Raw genomic sequence first — 16,218 nt, 5'->3', positions numbered from 1 at the left:
CACACAAACTACTGCAGGAAGTTACCAACATGATTAGAATCTCTTAATACAATCTAGACCACATCAAATTTCGTTCACAGGATAAATGGGAGACTGTATAGACATCCTTTGAAATGGCATCAGAAAGCATGCTCCAGAGGTGGGGAAGTCACTTTGTTCACCATTAAGACATCACTGTTTAGCTCTGAGATTGTTTAGATCCTCATTTGATTTCCCTGCTACGATAATCCAGAGTGCCTGTGCTGCTACTTTAAATTCATATGGGTGAAAGGGGGGGCAGCCGGATTGGTGATTGTCACAAAAGTTTGGTGATAAGATAAAGGAGTTTCAAAGCTCCGGGCTGCCAGTACAAATCCAGTCCAGGTCAGTAAGGCCCACACGTTACTCTTGTGTGATGACCGTTCTAGGTGAAATGAGTTGGTGGTTGCCCTCTGGAAGGTGCGAGTGCCATTTGTTACAAAAGCCACCATTTACTTTTGTCTCTAGCTGGCATTCTTGCTGGCTGTCTCAGCAGAGAGGGCAGTGATTGAACAGGCATGTGTATAAAAACTATCTTCACACATCTACAAAGTGTGGGTAACACTTTCAAAAGTGTCTAGATTCCATTTAAAAAAAGTGATCTAGGCACTTAAGTCTCACTTGGTCGCTTTTGAAAATTTTACCCTGAGTCCTTCTCAGTTCTGTTTCAGGCTCATTAGCAAAGAGAAGGAAAGTTTGCACTGCTGATGCCTTGTTATTTAGCTAAACAGAAGACTGTTTCCTAGACTGTTAATCCCAAGAGATTTCACAGCCACTAAATTCATATGAAGGAAAAAAAGGGACCAAGTTTTAAAATAATGGAATAGTCCCATAGAGTTTAACATATTTACCAGCTAAAGGGAGGGGTACTAGTTACTCAGAAGCTTTCTGAAGTTGACTAAAGAAATCAAAGCTGTAACCGTATTTCCAAATGTTCACTTTCAGATAGTGAAATAAGATATCTTAAGTGGCTTTGTTGTTTGATAATCCAGGCCCCAGTCCTGCAAAGAGAACTCATCCAGGCAGAGCCCCTGTGCATGTACAGACCCTCTGTGCAGAGCCCCAGTCACTTGGCATACACTTGTGCCATTCTTTGCTCAGGAGCAGGGCCTTGATATCTACATTTCCATTAGGAATATAATTCTACAGTCTTTATAAATAAGTAATCAGTAATACTCATGCTGTTCTGCAAGTCCTCTGAAGCCCAATGTAAAGATCACACTTGCATAAGGGCCATAGTTGTGCTTCTCAGATACATAATATTTATGTACTGTAAACTAGTGACTACTTTAGACCACTATTTAAATGCACATTTAGGCACATCACCAGTGTGCCTGACATTTAATTGAAGAACGCAGTCCAATTAACTCTTAGTCGCTCTCTCTTCAGTCATAGTTCTAAATCCTGCCCTGTGTTGTGTGGGTGCCTTGGAGGGTGAGACCATAGGAAGCCCCTCTTGCTCTATCCCACCTCCCCTAAGCATTTACATAGTTACAGGGTAGGATTGTCACCTACCACTCAAGAGGACACTACCTCATGGGTTATGTCCATTAATGTACAAGGGGAATCACATTCTGCTAGTTAAGGGAATTGGTCAGGCCTCCAGCAGCCACTCTGAGCCATCCTGTCCTGTACCAGCCAGATGGCTCTTGGACTTACCTCATGCCCAATACAACACTGATTCTCCTGTCATGTGACCCTATAGAATATGGGTCTGGATTTTGCCCTTTAATTTTTGCTGCCAAATTCTTCTAACCCGTTTGTTAAAATCTGTTTCTCTTGATTCCTTTCTTCCCAGGCACTTGGTCAAGTGTCCATGACTTTCACTTTCTAACTGATTATAAATAAAAATATGAGATTGGGATACGTAGGCCTGGAAGCAGCTGCTGTGTGTTGGAGTAGCAGATGCACTCGAAATAAATTGAAGTCTTTGTTTAGTTTCAGCAGATTTATGCTTCACAGTTCAGATACAGTAAGAATCACAACTCTCTTCGACAGCAAACAAAACCTTCAATTACTACCGACACTTTTGCTCCAGCACACAACAGCAGCTCTCAGACCTAGATAGCCCTGGCTACTGATTTGCTACAACCAAGGTCTGTAGCTGCTGTTTCTGCAACTATCACCTACTCCCTCCTTGCATTTGGGTGAAAGTTCTCTTTTCCCTTTGTTTGAAAGTATCCCACATTTTTACCTTTTTGTGAGGCACTTACACAGGTGATGAAACGAGAGGTGACTGACATTGCTTTGCTTATATCTACTGTACTTAGCGTAGACTTTCCCAGGGTTTTTTCTGGGAAAGTGACCCAAGTGAATTATATGAGAGAGTGGAAGAGCCATAGTTTGGGACACATTCTGGAGGGTGTTATATTTTGTACATTGGTCTTAATTTGTATGTCTTGTCAGTCAATGAATGTTTGCACAGTCTCCCTGAACTTCAAGTGGGTGTATTTTAAAAAAAAAATCTAAGAAATAAATTTAGTGTAGCAGTTGAAAGTCACTGTAGTGGGCTAGGCAGAGGGGAAAAATAGAGAGAATAAATAACATAAAATAATATACATTTTTAGGTAATCAGCTCCAAGTGTGTTACAAAGACATTTTCTTACACTATGCCGTGTGCCGTAGCGCTGTAACATTATATATTCAATTCACTAGCTATAGTAGCATTCAGCCATTTGAATTAGCTGAGCTTGTGCTTTTCATTTTTTCTTCATATGATCATATAAAGCATATTAATAAGCCTGTGGCTTTGTTTGAGGCTAGGGTCATGATTAGGAACGGGTGCAGAGCTTCTGCATTATGTTACTACGAGTGGATCTGGTGGGTTACCCTCAGTATTTTTATATATTTAATTTCCATCAGTATGATAATGTCAAACTCACACTGACATAGCAGGAAACTAAGAGCCCCTGGTCTTAAAATGTTGCCAGATTCTAAAGTAATGACATACTCCCATACACATGTAACTGTCACGTGACTCAGACACTGTTTGACATGACATTATTCTGCATGCCTGGACAGGTCCCCACAACAGCCCTTTGTTTTCTCTTGGTTACTTTGTTTTCATCAATGCTCCACTATCAGTGCTTAAGCTGGGGTGCACCCATTTCACAATTCTGGGGTTCAGCTTCACATCTTTCTTTAAAAAATAAAGAAAGAGGAGGATGCAGGGGCAAAAAGAGTCTAGCTTGCTATTTTTTCCCTAGTTACACTTAAAAAGAAACTGTGCTGCAAGTGTACATAATGGTTTCTTGTCTTCAGAAAATAAATGGAAAAAAGGACACAAATGGGTAACAGTACATATGCATGTACATACTTATACACTTGATTACACCTTTTTTTTTTTGCATGCACTGGTGGGTCTCTGTGGGCATGACATTCGCATGCAGATTTCTGTAGGCATAACTATAGGTCCTCATTCTGAAATTTGGTTCTATGGATTCCGGTTTGCCCACTTGCTTTTAATTTTAAAGAACAGTAGCCCAGCAATATTAGCCAGGGTTTTGCCTGTGTTTATGGAAGGGGCTTTGAGATGTAAGAAGCCCCATCTTTGGCAAATGCCCATTTATGTTTCACAGCCTAATAGAAAATGTTTGATTTAGTCTATTGTGTGATTAACCGTAAGTTATATGACATCTTTGCTATGGGTAAGTCATAAAAATGAACCAGATGTGTTCTGTTGGTGTTCATGTAAACTCCAGCTCAGACAAGCATTTCTTACAGAGAAAGAAGATGGAGGAAAAAAGATTCTCCTACTTGAGCAATCACTAAGTGCTCTCTTCCAGTTTATTGGCTTTTAAAACTAGAGTAGCTTGTATAGTTTATTCAAAAAATGGATGAGTGCATGAAAATTCCAAGTTCAGTTTGCTACAATTAATGGGACTGTTTTATTAGTTATTTAAAATATGTGGAAATATGTGAAAATGTTGCACCAGTTTTAAGAAAAAATCCTTAGTTTTTGGTGCTGAAATTATAGTCTGATAAGCAGGACCCATTCAATGTCAGTGGATACTTGTAGCTAAAATAGCTAAAACACCTTGCTAAAAGCTTTGGTTTCACTCACGTTTATGAAAGCCTTCTTCCGTCTCTCAGTAGAAGTATTTCCCAGGAACATTGCATAAACTCGTATTTGATTTTCAATTCTGGTTGCTTGGGTTCTATAATCTGATTTTTAGAAAATTCTAGTCACATATGAGAGATTCTGTTTGATTTTAAAATATTACTTTTGAAAAAAAAATTAAATGTTTTCTGTGGAATTTAGATCTAAAATGGCTCAGTTTTCTCAAAATGTTGAACTTTAAATGTTTTAAACTAGCTTTCCAGTTTTATTTTCTACTGTTTTCCTTTTTTTTTTTAATACATTAATTAAATTTTAGACTCTTCCTCTTTTGCATGAATTCGTAGTTCTGCGGTGAAGGCTGACAAATGTGCTGTTGCTTTTGACTTGAAATTAGTGCCAGAATTTCCTGCCATATACTGTGCTGACTGAATAATAGCTTCCATACAACATGCAGTTGAAATATTTCACTTTGTAGTATTACGGGTCCTAGTCCGATCTGGTTATGAAAGTGGTGTATTGTATCCCTTGCTTTTAAGTTATGTAGATTTATTATGCTTCTTATATACTTGTACCTCTATAAACCTATCAGGTATTGTGATAGGGGAGCATAGGAGTTGTATGTTTCTCAGAAGTAACTCATATATCCCAAGATCTAAGGGTGTAATCTTGGGACCATTGAAATCAGTGGTCCCAGGATTTCACCCCCAATGCATAGATGAATGCCTTCAGTATCATGAACAGAGCTATGGTAGACACGTAGGAGAGAAAAAAAGCTCTTCACTTTCAATGAAATTTAACTTTGCGTAGATAGGCACACATTCTTCATAAAATCAATGAAAATGTGCATAAAAAAAGAACTTCTGATGTTTTACCGAATTTGTCTTTCACGTAATAATTTCTAGAACACTGGAGACTAATGCCACTATTTTTATTAATTAAATAATTTTTCCCTTTAAGATGATGTCAGGTAAGGACTTTATGCTTCCCCTCAATGAAGGGCTTTCCTTTCAATCACAGACTAATTTTGGGCCCTTGACATCTGGTGACTTCTACAAGATCCAGTCAGAATGGTCTTGATTTTAGACTTGTACTGTAAGTTATATTTTATTGTTATTTCCCATGTTCCTGGGATGCCTACATTTTATCTACACGTATGTGTCAGCCAGACTCTTCCTTTTCTAAACATTTTCAGAAGCTGAAGCTAGTTGGGGTGGAAAGCACTTAGGGCTGTATGGGAGTCAGATCCAAATTTGCATTTATTCCCTTGCATTGTGGTGGTAGAAATTGGCACCCACTTTCTCTTCAGGAGAGTAAAATTGTATTTTGCAACCATTTTAATCTCACTTTGTTCTTGGCTCTTAATTCAAGATTGGCCATGACCAGGTCAGCTCCTAAATCAGTTCCAGGAATTCAGACTTTTGGTGTGTCAGCTCTTGAAGGCTCTCATTTGACATCATCTTAAGAGGAATAAATAGGCTATTACCTGCATGTAAGAAAAATAACATCATTATTTTCCTAAAATAAACAGAATGTTATATTAAATAGCAGGTATTAAACGGGAATACTCAGTATCTGAAGGCAGTTGATGTTTGCACTGAGTTGCTTATTCATGGAATGGGCAAAGAGCAGAGATGGCTATGCTGATTCTTTTGGATCTGGCCAGGGTATTTAGTACCATTGGCCACAACATGGTATTTACATGTCTGTAAACCTGGTGGTTTAGCTGGAGTCGTGCTTGGGTAGATCAATTATTTTTCCTTGGAGAGGACCCAGAGGCTAGTAGCAGACTGTTGTTCATCTGCTCAAGTCCTTTGTCATGTGGTGTACTGCAAGTGTATATTCTGCCTGCCCTCTATTCATTGTGTAGATGAAACTAGTAGGGGACAATGTGAGAGATTCTGGGTTGTAGTGCTGTAAGTATGCTGAAGATGCTTAGCTCTCTGTCTCAATTTCTCCCAAATCAGATGGTGCAATCACTTGGCTTTCCTGGTTAGATTGGTGAGCTGGGAACACCTGGATGAATCGCCAGAAGTGATATCTGAATCCTCTCTTGAGGGAGTTTGTCCCGTGTTTTTCACACAGGTTCACAATATAGGATCCACTGCTGTTTTAGAAAGCAGAATAGTTGCTTTTTCCCTATCTTTGCTTAGCTAGGAAGTTGCAACTTTTCCTATCAAAGCAAAGCTCAACAGTTATCTGTTCCTATGTTGTCTCCTAGCTACAAACTGCAAAGTGCCTATCCTTGAGGATCTCTTAGAAAATTCACTTAAACGCAGAATTCTGCTGCCGACATACTCATCGGTGTTTCATGCTGGCAACACATTACATCTGTGTTCCAGAGACTGAAGTGGGTACATATTCATTTCCAGATGTAGTTCAAAGGTTGTGTTTGATCTATAAAAGTCCTTTGTAGTTTAGGTCCCAGGTAGCATAAAGGTAATTTTACCCTGACAGTTGAAAGCAGCTGGGACATGTAAGGAGACAGTCCCTAGAATTGTACTTCTGAAGACTGGACAGACTCAGTGTAAGGCCCTTGCTTCTCAAATCACTTTCCCCTTCCACTGACAGAACCCAGTCATGTGATATGGTTTATTGTTTACTCAGGCTGTTTCTGAGCTGGTGAGATGAACAGGAGGGTTTCAGTCGAGAGACTTTTCAGAGTTGGAGTGTATATGGGTGTGGGTGTGTTTTGTACCTTTAGATTACAGCTCTTCTATTCGCATTTACTTGTTTATTGTGTGACTCTGGAGAGACTGCTATAGACAAATTGTATGCTTAAAAATAAATACATATAATAGAAATAGTGGGTTGAAGCAGTGGGTTTGGTGATTAACACTCTTGGATTCAGGAAAGTTGGGTTTAATCATCAGTTCTGCCACAGACTCACTGTGTGACGTTGGGCATGTATGAAAAGAGGACAGTATTATTCCTCTTCCTCAGAGAGGTATTAAGACCATACATTTCTAAATGTTTGTGTGGCTCTCTAATGCTATAGCAGTGAGGGCTGTGGAAAAAACCTACAAATACAAAGCATTTTACTCAGTGTGAGTAGGGAACATTTCATATTTGGTGTTGAGTCTGAAAGAGGAAGACTGTTCTGGGAAGTGGCTTCAAAAACTGCCCTTTACTTGTTTGGGGTTTTATTTACAGTGATGGGGGGACAGCAAAAGGGACTAAACCCACCCAATTTTGAGTGATTCATGTGACGTGAAGGTTGGTGTAATGGTTAGGGCATGAGCCATTGGCTCAGGAGAACCAGGTCCACCACAGACTTCCTGTCCCTGCGGAAGTCTGTTCCCCAACTCTTAAACGATGATAATAGCCCTTCCCTGCCTCACAGGGCTGTTTTGGGATCAATGCATTACAAATTGTGAGACACTTAGATTATACAGTAATGGAAGTTCCTATATAGATATCGTTTGAGCTGAAGCCTGAGCTGGATCTTTCACCAGTGCTACATATACTATACATCCCTGGTGTTGGAACCTACTTAAACCTGTCATTGTATTCTGCATTCAATTATATTCATTTCTGAATTATTTTATGCCAAAGTTTTATTTTACTGTGTAATATGGGCTTCTTTTCTCATGCATGACCCCAAATCATAGACTTACAGATTTCTGTAAAAGCTGGCGCCTTTGGAAAGTGACTCAGTCTCTTCCCTCTAGTTCTCGTGTTGCAGAAACGCAGCCTGAGGCTCCTTGCGTGCATTTTGTTAATTTGGTTTATGGCATGAAACAGTGGCCTCAATCAGGGAGAGATGTTCCCCATAACAACAGGTCTAATTTTAACAGTAGTTTTTCTTCTCTTCCAAGTTTAAATCATTTAATGATGGCTCTTCTCATGACAGTAAAAATGTCTTAGGCCAGATTCTCGCCTGTACAAAGGGGTGCAAACAGAGTAGTTGTCCCCTGACTCTAAGAGTTGATCGATGCTAGCCCTAACCCCAGCATTTGTCTAATTATGCCCCTTCATGTGATCCACGTGGATCTTATGCAAGCAGAGGATTGGCGTTAGTGAAGGAGAGCTGCATCACTTCCCCTCCCTCCCCCAAAACATGAGAGTGGGGCAGGGAGCGTAGGAGTCAATTCTGCCAGTTTTACACTAACAGGAAGCTCATCTGCACTGGCTATTTTGGGACATGATCTGGACCCTTTGCATCATTTGGACAGCATAAAGGGGTTGGAGCATAATTGAGGAGCTGACCTCTGACGTATTATTGCTTCTCCACCTGAATTCAGTGAGACTGGCTCATCAACCCTTTCTTTAAGTGTAAATAAATAAATTGATGATTTGATTTACATAGAAAAAATATATACACGTAGAGCTTCAGAAAAGTTTTGTGATACAATATAATGCACTGTGTGTTACATAAACCATTGTGTATAAGAAATGGCCTGCTTCCATGGCAAATGGTAATAGAATTTTGTAGCTTAAGGTATTTACTAATCCATATGATAAACATGGCTTCAGGTAACAAAACCTATGCAGATGTACATGTGTTACAATAATTAAAAGATTTTTCTGCTTCCAGGGGGGGAAGATTCCAATCCGATGGACATCGCCAGAAGCCATTGCATACCGCAAGTTCACATCAGCCAGTGATGCATGGAGCTATGGGATTGTCCTCTGGGAGGTGATGTCCTATGGAGAGAGACCCTACTGGGAGATGTCCAATCAGGACGTGAGTATATTGTAGTCCTGAGTTATGTTCTCAAATAAAGAATCAAGCTGCGAGAGGAAGTGGAGCATAATGAAGCCAGGTGGCTCCTAGTTTTTGACACTGACATTGAATAAGATGTAAAAAGGAAAGTTTCCAAGTCTCCCTGCTTATAGAAAAGACCTGTAGAATTTAAATGAAAACGACAATCTTTCTAAAAGGTTTTTGGACCACGATGTAGAATGTAACAGAGAATTATATTCGTGGTGTGATATTCTAAAAGATGATTTTAAAAAAATCTACAGGAAAGATGTCATGTTCTTTTACACTCCAAGGGTTTTTAGAGCCATTTTAATTGAACCAGGCTAAATGTCTGTAGATCCCTTTTGGTTCCATCTCTATAACAGTCTGTATATATTTTTTTCCATAAAGGTTGAATGCACACAGTAAGTTGTTATTGGAACCCGTGAATAAGATAATGGAAACATTTGTACTAAGACTTGAATTAAACAAAAATTCTTCTGGAGGCAGTCAACAGATAACATGGGGAGATAGTTTCATTTGTTTAGAAGACCTTTAATGTGGAGTTATGTTTATGTAACATCAGTAAACTATACAGGTCTGCCATCCTTTTTCAGTTTAATTAATGCATCTATGCTAACATATGTGTTTTGTTAGAGGGATAGCATTTCCCAAAGTAAAATTATTATTAAAAAAAAAAAAAACCTATCGTGTTGTTTCTCTTGCTTTATTCCACATCAGTCAATTATAACCCACAAATTTTGGATAGAAGTAAAACTATAGCTTTCTGTCACAAAAGGGGTGGGCATAGATTTTCAGAAGATTTTCTATACCCAATTTTTAACACTAAACAAACAAAGGAGCAGAAATGGCAGCTCGAATCAGGCAGCAGAGAATTTTCTTTCCTGCTTTGCCTACAAATGTGAATATAAATACAAAAAAATCACTCAAAAAACAAAACTGTCCCTTTCAACTAAGGACTCTTGCTATATCTCAAACTTGAGCAGAAAACTGTATTCTTTTTAACTGGGTGCGATAATGTGTCTGCTATTGGTCAGGATTAATTAATTACATTTAGATTGTAGTGGGATGCCTTCCACAATAGCTGTTCATATTAAAATGAAATTCAGGGCAAGTGTATGTGTGTGCTTTTTTTCACAACAGGGCTACTTATACCACATAAAGTGTTTCTAGCTGACTCCTGTCTCAAACCAGTTTTCACTGCTTTGGAAACTAGCAATCCTGAAAACACAAATGCTAGTGTAATATCCCCTATATCATCTTCTAGTTTGGATATGTAATTTGTAACTCATTATGCAAAATCTATTCTCTGGAGTGGTAAGGAGGATTGTAACACCAGGAAAGAAAGAAAATGGTAGCATATACAAAAATCTTATAAAATTTTAGATGCAGGGCTAAATTTTACATCTAGTCTCTGATTTCAATGAGGTTAGGCCTAGGCAAACAAGATAATTTGACCTGCACTGTACAGTAGAAGGTATGAAGTTGTCATATTAGCAACCTGCTGCCAAAATGAGATCTATTATGAGCTAAAGACTATGTGGTATCCTCTCTTCAAGGATTCCCATACTCAGAATTTCCATTGGGATATAGATGAGGTATCCTATTGATTACAATGGGAGTTCAGCTGTGCATAGAGGAAAGCATATGGCACTAAAGATACCTAAATGGTGGCTGTGATGGTTTAGATAACAGAATCCCCACCCCCCGCTGGGGATGCCAACTGATATGCCAAGACTACTTCTGCCCCTGCTTTCCCTGCCAGCTTGGGACTCCAGCACCCTGTCTTGCTGAGCCAGACACGCCAGTCTGCTCCAACACAGACGCAGGGTACATGCCCCAAAGCTGCAGACTTAACTGAAAGCAACTTAAGAAGTGTTCCTGTCTTTAACACTCAGATACCCAACTCCCAATAGGATCCAAACCCCAAATAAATCCCTTTTACCTTGTATAAAGCGTATATGGGGTAAACTCATAAATTGTTCGCCCTCTATAACACCGATAGAGAGAGATGCGCAACTGTTTGCCCCCCACGCAGGTATTAATACATACTCTGGGTTAATTAATAAGTAAAAAGTGATTTTATTAAATACAGAAAGTAGGATTTAAGTGGTTCCAAGTAATAGAAGATAGAACAAAGTGACTTACCAAGCAAAATAAAATAGAGCACGCAAGTCTATGTATAAGAAAACTGAATACAGATAAAAACCTCACCCAGTAAGATTCCTTTTACAGACTAGTCTCCTTCTAATCTGAGTCCAGCAATCACTAATTCCCCCCACACAAACACACACACCCAGTAGTTACGTCCTTTGTTCCAGTTTCTTTCAAGTATCCTTGGGGGTGGAGAGGCTATCTCTTGAGCCAGCTAAAGACAAAATGGAGGGGTTTCCCCGGGGTTTAAATAGACTTTCTCTTTTAGGTGGACACTCCTCCCTCCCCCTGTGTAGAATCTGAGCTACAAGATGGAGTTTTGGAGTCACATGGGCCAGTCACATGTCCATGCATGACTCAGAACTTACATGTAGCAGCCGTGGTACACATGCTACCTTGAATGTCCTCAAGTAGACTTCTTTTGTGGATTGGAGCCTTCCAAGTTCCATTGTTCATGAAGTGCTTCTTGATAGGGCACTTAACTTGCAAATTCCTTTCTAAAGAAGCTGACCAAATGCCTTGCTAAGGTTATTTAAAATCAAACAAGTATACAGCCAATATTCATAATTTTGAATACGACAATGACACATGCATACAGATAGGATGAATAGATTCAGTAGATCATAACCTTTACAGAGATACGTTACATGACATATGTAGCATAAAACATATTCCCCTTATGTCATATATACATTCATAAGCATATTTCCATAAAGCCTTATGGGGGGCACCATCACAGTGGCTTTGATGTCTTCTGAAGTATAAGTATTAATACTTATTAATGAAGATATTGGAATTAAATGATCAATAATCAGATTGGGAGTGACAATTTTTATAATCCTAAATGGTGGACAGTTGGGGGACAATCTGATCTTTGGTGTAATAGCGCCCACATCTTATGTAGCATTTTTATGGCTCTAATCAACGTGAGTTTGGAGAAGTTTTTTTTTTTTAGAGTCTCACCTTCCTTATACTGTATCTTAACCTTCCTGTAGCACTTTCTGTATATCTAATTTGCTGCATGGTTTACTTTGCAGATAAACCAGAAGTGTTACTCTGCAGAAAACTGGTGGATAAACACATTTGTTTAAACATAAAGTGTCTGTGCTAATGTGTTTCACAGGACTGATAAAATAAGTTAATTTAATTGCCTAAACTTTCTAAAATCTTTTATCCTTGGTAGGTAATCAAGGCTGTGGATGAAGGGTACCGCTTGCCACCTCCTATGGACTGCCCAGCTGCCTTGTATCAGTTGATGCTGGACTGTTGGCAGAAAGACAGAAACAACAGACCCAAGTTTGAGCAGATTGTCAGCATCCTGGACAAGCTGATCCGTAATCCCAGCAGTCTGAAAATAATCACCAATGCGGCTGCAAGGTGACATGTTAAATTCTACATCACACTTGTTGAAAATAAATGTTTGCGTTCTCCACCTACAGTAATTAAAATATGTTTGCTTTGTCCATCCACTTTCACAGTTTTATCCATTGCTTATTTGCATGCTTGAAGGCTAGAGGAAGCTTTCCGCTCTCTGGTCAGAAGAGATTATTGTAAATAAAAATATAACAGCTGTTTGTTTGGGCTGGTGAAACCCAGCTAATTTTAAACTGAGACAGGTAAGTGTTAAACTTGGGTAAATGAATATCTCAGGTGCAAGTCACGTTGGTTTTGATCCTGCAATGTGCGGAACTCCCTGACCTCCCACTGACTTCAGCTGATGCTGAAGGTGCTTAGTATCTCACAGCTACTCTGATTCAGCATGGTACTTAAGCATGTAAGTAACCCCATAACTAGAATGGAGCAACTCACATGCTTATAATTAGGCAGGTGCTTAAGTATCTTGCTGAATTGTGTCCCCAAAAAGGTATGTCATGCCCCACTCTTTTCTGGCCTCATCCAGTAAATTACGTACACATGGGAGTACTCCCTTATACTTCAGTAAGACTAAAATGCTTCAAGTTAAGCATGTACTGAAGTGTTTTGCTGAATCAGAGCCTTAATAAGGATCTCATTTCTAACATGAATGCTGATACAAATCTTCTAATTGCATTAAAAAGACTAATTTACAATCCTGTTTATCCAGAGAGTTTTGGGACATAAGCAATGTCCTGTCCTGATAAAGAGGAGGTAATAACTGATGAATTCCCTGGCATTTGAGAACAGAAGCAGGATATGGTTAAATACCATAGTTCTGATTAAGTAGGTACGGATTAACAGGTCTGTACTACACATAAAATACCTGGCTCTTAAAGAGGCTGCTATGAAAAGGCTAGATTTTAAGGCTGTTTTAAAAGGGGGGGGGAGGGAGTGCTCCCTGATCTTAAGTGTAAATGTTGATGGCAGGGCCCAGACTGACAGCCTTGGAGACTGATGTCCTATATTCACAGAATAGGTACAGTCTGGGTAGTGGCAGTGTGGGTTACGCATGCGTCACAGTAATGACCTGAGGGGGCCATCTTTTCAGGAGAGAGGCTCAACAAAGTATAATATTAAATGTCCTTTAAAAACGAATCCCAGGGGTTTATTCTTTTTTTATCTGCATCTTAAAATATCTTGTCTTCCACAGCTGACCTAACCCTTACTAGATGTTAATTCTGTTCCATCATGGTGAACTAAGGGGATATCATAACAAGGGAAATGGGGGTGGAGCTGAAAAATCTTGGTTAGTGTTAAAGCCTGCTATGTAAATAGAATTGATCTGGCTCCTTTTCTTCTTGCCCCAGGCAGTGCGTTTTTTTTTTTCCTGAGGTAGAAGCTTGCTAGTCTAATCACCTCTCTCCCACTAGTACACAAAGACGAGAATGGGCAGAGGAAGGCAGCGATACTAATGGGCTTGGTTATTAAAAATACATAATGCGATTTGATTCTCCTGCACAGTAAATATGTTTTAATAATTAATTGCTGGGGTTTTTAATACATTGTGAATGATAAGAGTTTATTTGGATAGCTATTCCATGTTATACGGCAGTTGATTGTATTAAATCCAAATTAGTTTAAGCATTACCTTCCCCAGTTAAGAGTTTGTTCTAAATGTCTTTTAAGCCCCAGTTCAGCAAAAGCAAAAAAAAGCACAAGTATGTGTTTAAATTTAAGCAAGTGCATAAGTGCTTCGCTGAATTGGGAGTTGGGAATAATTTCCATATTTTATTTTGTTTTCAGTTTTGGTTTGTGGGAATCTTTGCATACTCTTTTTTTTTTTTGCATTTAAAACAAAATATTTATTTGTTTCATCCATCTAATACCAAACCCATGCACAGAATTCTTCTGTGACCTCTAGATACCAAAGTACTCAGAAACTAGTTGCTACGGTTCAAGGGTGAGTTGCACCTGTGATCTCTCTCTCTGTTTCTCTGTGGGCACTTTTTCCAAGTGAGAGATCTATATCTTACAGAGAGGAATCCCATGGTTCACCCCACCTGAGACTGGATCATCAGGTTTCAGCACTCCCTGTTTACTAACCATATTTACATCAGCTGGCCCAACTTGACATTGAGTCCTATTTTAGAATTCTCTCTGTGACCAATATGAGGTTTCTGTGACTCAGGACAGCTTCTTCAAAAACAAGTGTGAAGTATTGGTGCATAGAAATTTAGCAAGCAGAAAGAAACAAGGTTGAAACAATAACTGCCTCTATGCGTCTTATCTGACCTAAACCTTATCCTTTCTTTGCCCATGTAGGTGGATTCTGCTCATCCCAGTCACCCCTTCTGAGCCTGAGGTCCAGCCTGCAGCTCTCTGCAGGCCCTTTCTCTTAGTCCAAGACAGTCTCTGAGTTCACGGGCAGACTTTTTTATTTGTTCCAAAGTTCCTCTGTCTGCCCTGGGACCCTGAGCCTTGTCCAAATTTATGCATCTTCACCAGTGGGTCAGGTTGAACTTCAAAGCAGTAGGCTCTCTGTTTTGTTCTTTAATTATTGGTGAATAGGTGATACTTAGAGGAGTTAGTCAAGTCTTCCTGTCTAGATGCTTGTCAGGGTGTTTCTATACTGCAGTCAGAGGTATGACTGCAGCACTTCTTTGATCTAGCTAGCTGAAGTAACAATAGCAGTGAAGCATGGATTTCAGCTTGGGATAGCTGCTTGAGTACGTACCCAGGATCGCAGACAGGGTTGAACATAGCTAGATCAAAGGAAGCTCATATAGGTCTTCATATGCTGCAATCTCACCTCCAATTGCAGTGTAGACATACCCTAATTGTGTGCTGGAATTTACCCTGGTGATCACATAACCCCTGACAGAATAGCAAACAGGGACATGTAGTTTTCATAACACATTCGTTACCAGTACTCTGGCAAGTCTCCCTTTACTCTCTGCAGGCATGAGAGGAATAGACGTGCAGCAGGAAAAAAGCATTATGACTCCCCAACACACAGTCCAAGTATCTACACCAGAGGTGGGCAAACTACGGCCCGCGGGCCACATCTTGCCTGCGGGAGCCATTCTGCCCGGTCCTTGAGCTCCCAGCCAGGAAGGCTAGCCCCCGCTGTCCCCTTTCCCCCACAGCCTCACCTCGTCGCACCGCCAGCACTCTGGCCCGCTGCTCAGGGGCTGCAAGCTCCTGCTGCTCTGAGTGGCATGGTAAGGGGGCAGGGAGTAGGGGGTTGGATAAGGGGTACGGGCTCCTGGGGGGCAGTCAGGGGATGGGGAGCAGGGTGCAGAGGTTCTGGGGGGAGGGCGATCAGGGGACAGGGAGCAGGGGCAGTGGTTCTGCAGAGGGGCAGTCAGGGGACAGGGAACAGGGGGGGTTGGATAGGCATGGGAGTTCCGGGGGGGGGCGTGGGCTGTCAGGGGGCAGGGGTGTGGATAGGGGTTGGGGCAGTCAGGGGACAGGGAGTGAGAGGGTTGGATGGGGTGGGGATTCTGAGGGGGGGCAGTCAGGGGGCGGATAGGGAGTGGGGGCCAGGCTGTTGGAGGACACACAGCCTTACCTACCCGGCCCCCGATACAGTTTTGCAACACCGATGTGGCTCTCGGGCTAAAATGTTTGCCCACCCCTGATCTAGACTGTGCCCAATGAGCTAGGTTGGAGAAATCCTCTCCCACAAGTTATTCTACAGCAGCTATGTGAGGCTGCAGTAACTCCCATGACACCTATGCCCCTAGTCAATATTTAGGAATCACCAGTGGATCTACATTGCAGTAGCTCCCACCCCTCCTTTAACCCCCACTTCTGCCCTTCTGTTAAAATCCTGTTGTTGAAAGCATGCTGAAAGTCTCATGGAGCTGTGTCCTGCAAATCCCTCTTTCCTCTGTCTGTCTCACACACCCACACACACACCAGTGGA

At 40.6% G+C, this 16,218-nt stretch overlaps 1 protein-coding gene across 2 annotated transcripts in view; it reads left to right on the top strand.

Annotated features, from left to right (window-relative positions):
• The window catches only part of EPHA3 (EPH receptor A3), a 300,525-nt gene that overhangs the window by 269,271 nt on the left and 15,036 nt on the right, over positions 1–16,218 (top strand). For both annotated transcript variants that reach the window (XM_084638604.1, XM_084638603.1), the window contains exons 14-15: positions 8,613–8,762; positions 12,118–12,311. In XM_084638604.1, the coding sequence (XP_084494730.1) occupies positions 8,613–8,762; positions 12,118–12,311 (344 nt within the window). The remainder of the gene's footprint in view (positions 1–8,612; positions 8,763–12,117; positions 12,312–16,218) is intronic.

This window comes from Lepidochelys olivacea (genome assembly GCF_965140295.1).
Source record: "Lepidochelys olivacea isolate rLepOli2 genome assembly, chromosome: 1".
Taxonomy (NCBI): Eukaryota; Metazoa; Chordata; order Testudines; family Cheloniidae; genus Lepidochelys; species Lepidochelys olivacea.
The sequence above is the reverse complement of the archived record's forward strand: the minus strand, read 5'-3'. Positions and strand labels throughout refer to the sequence as shown.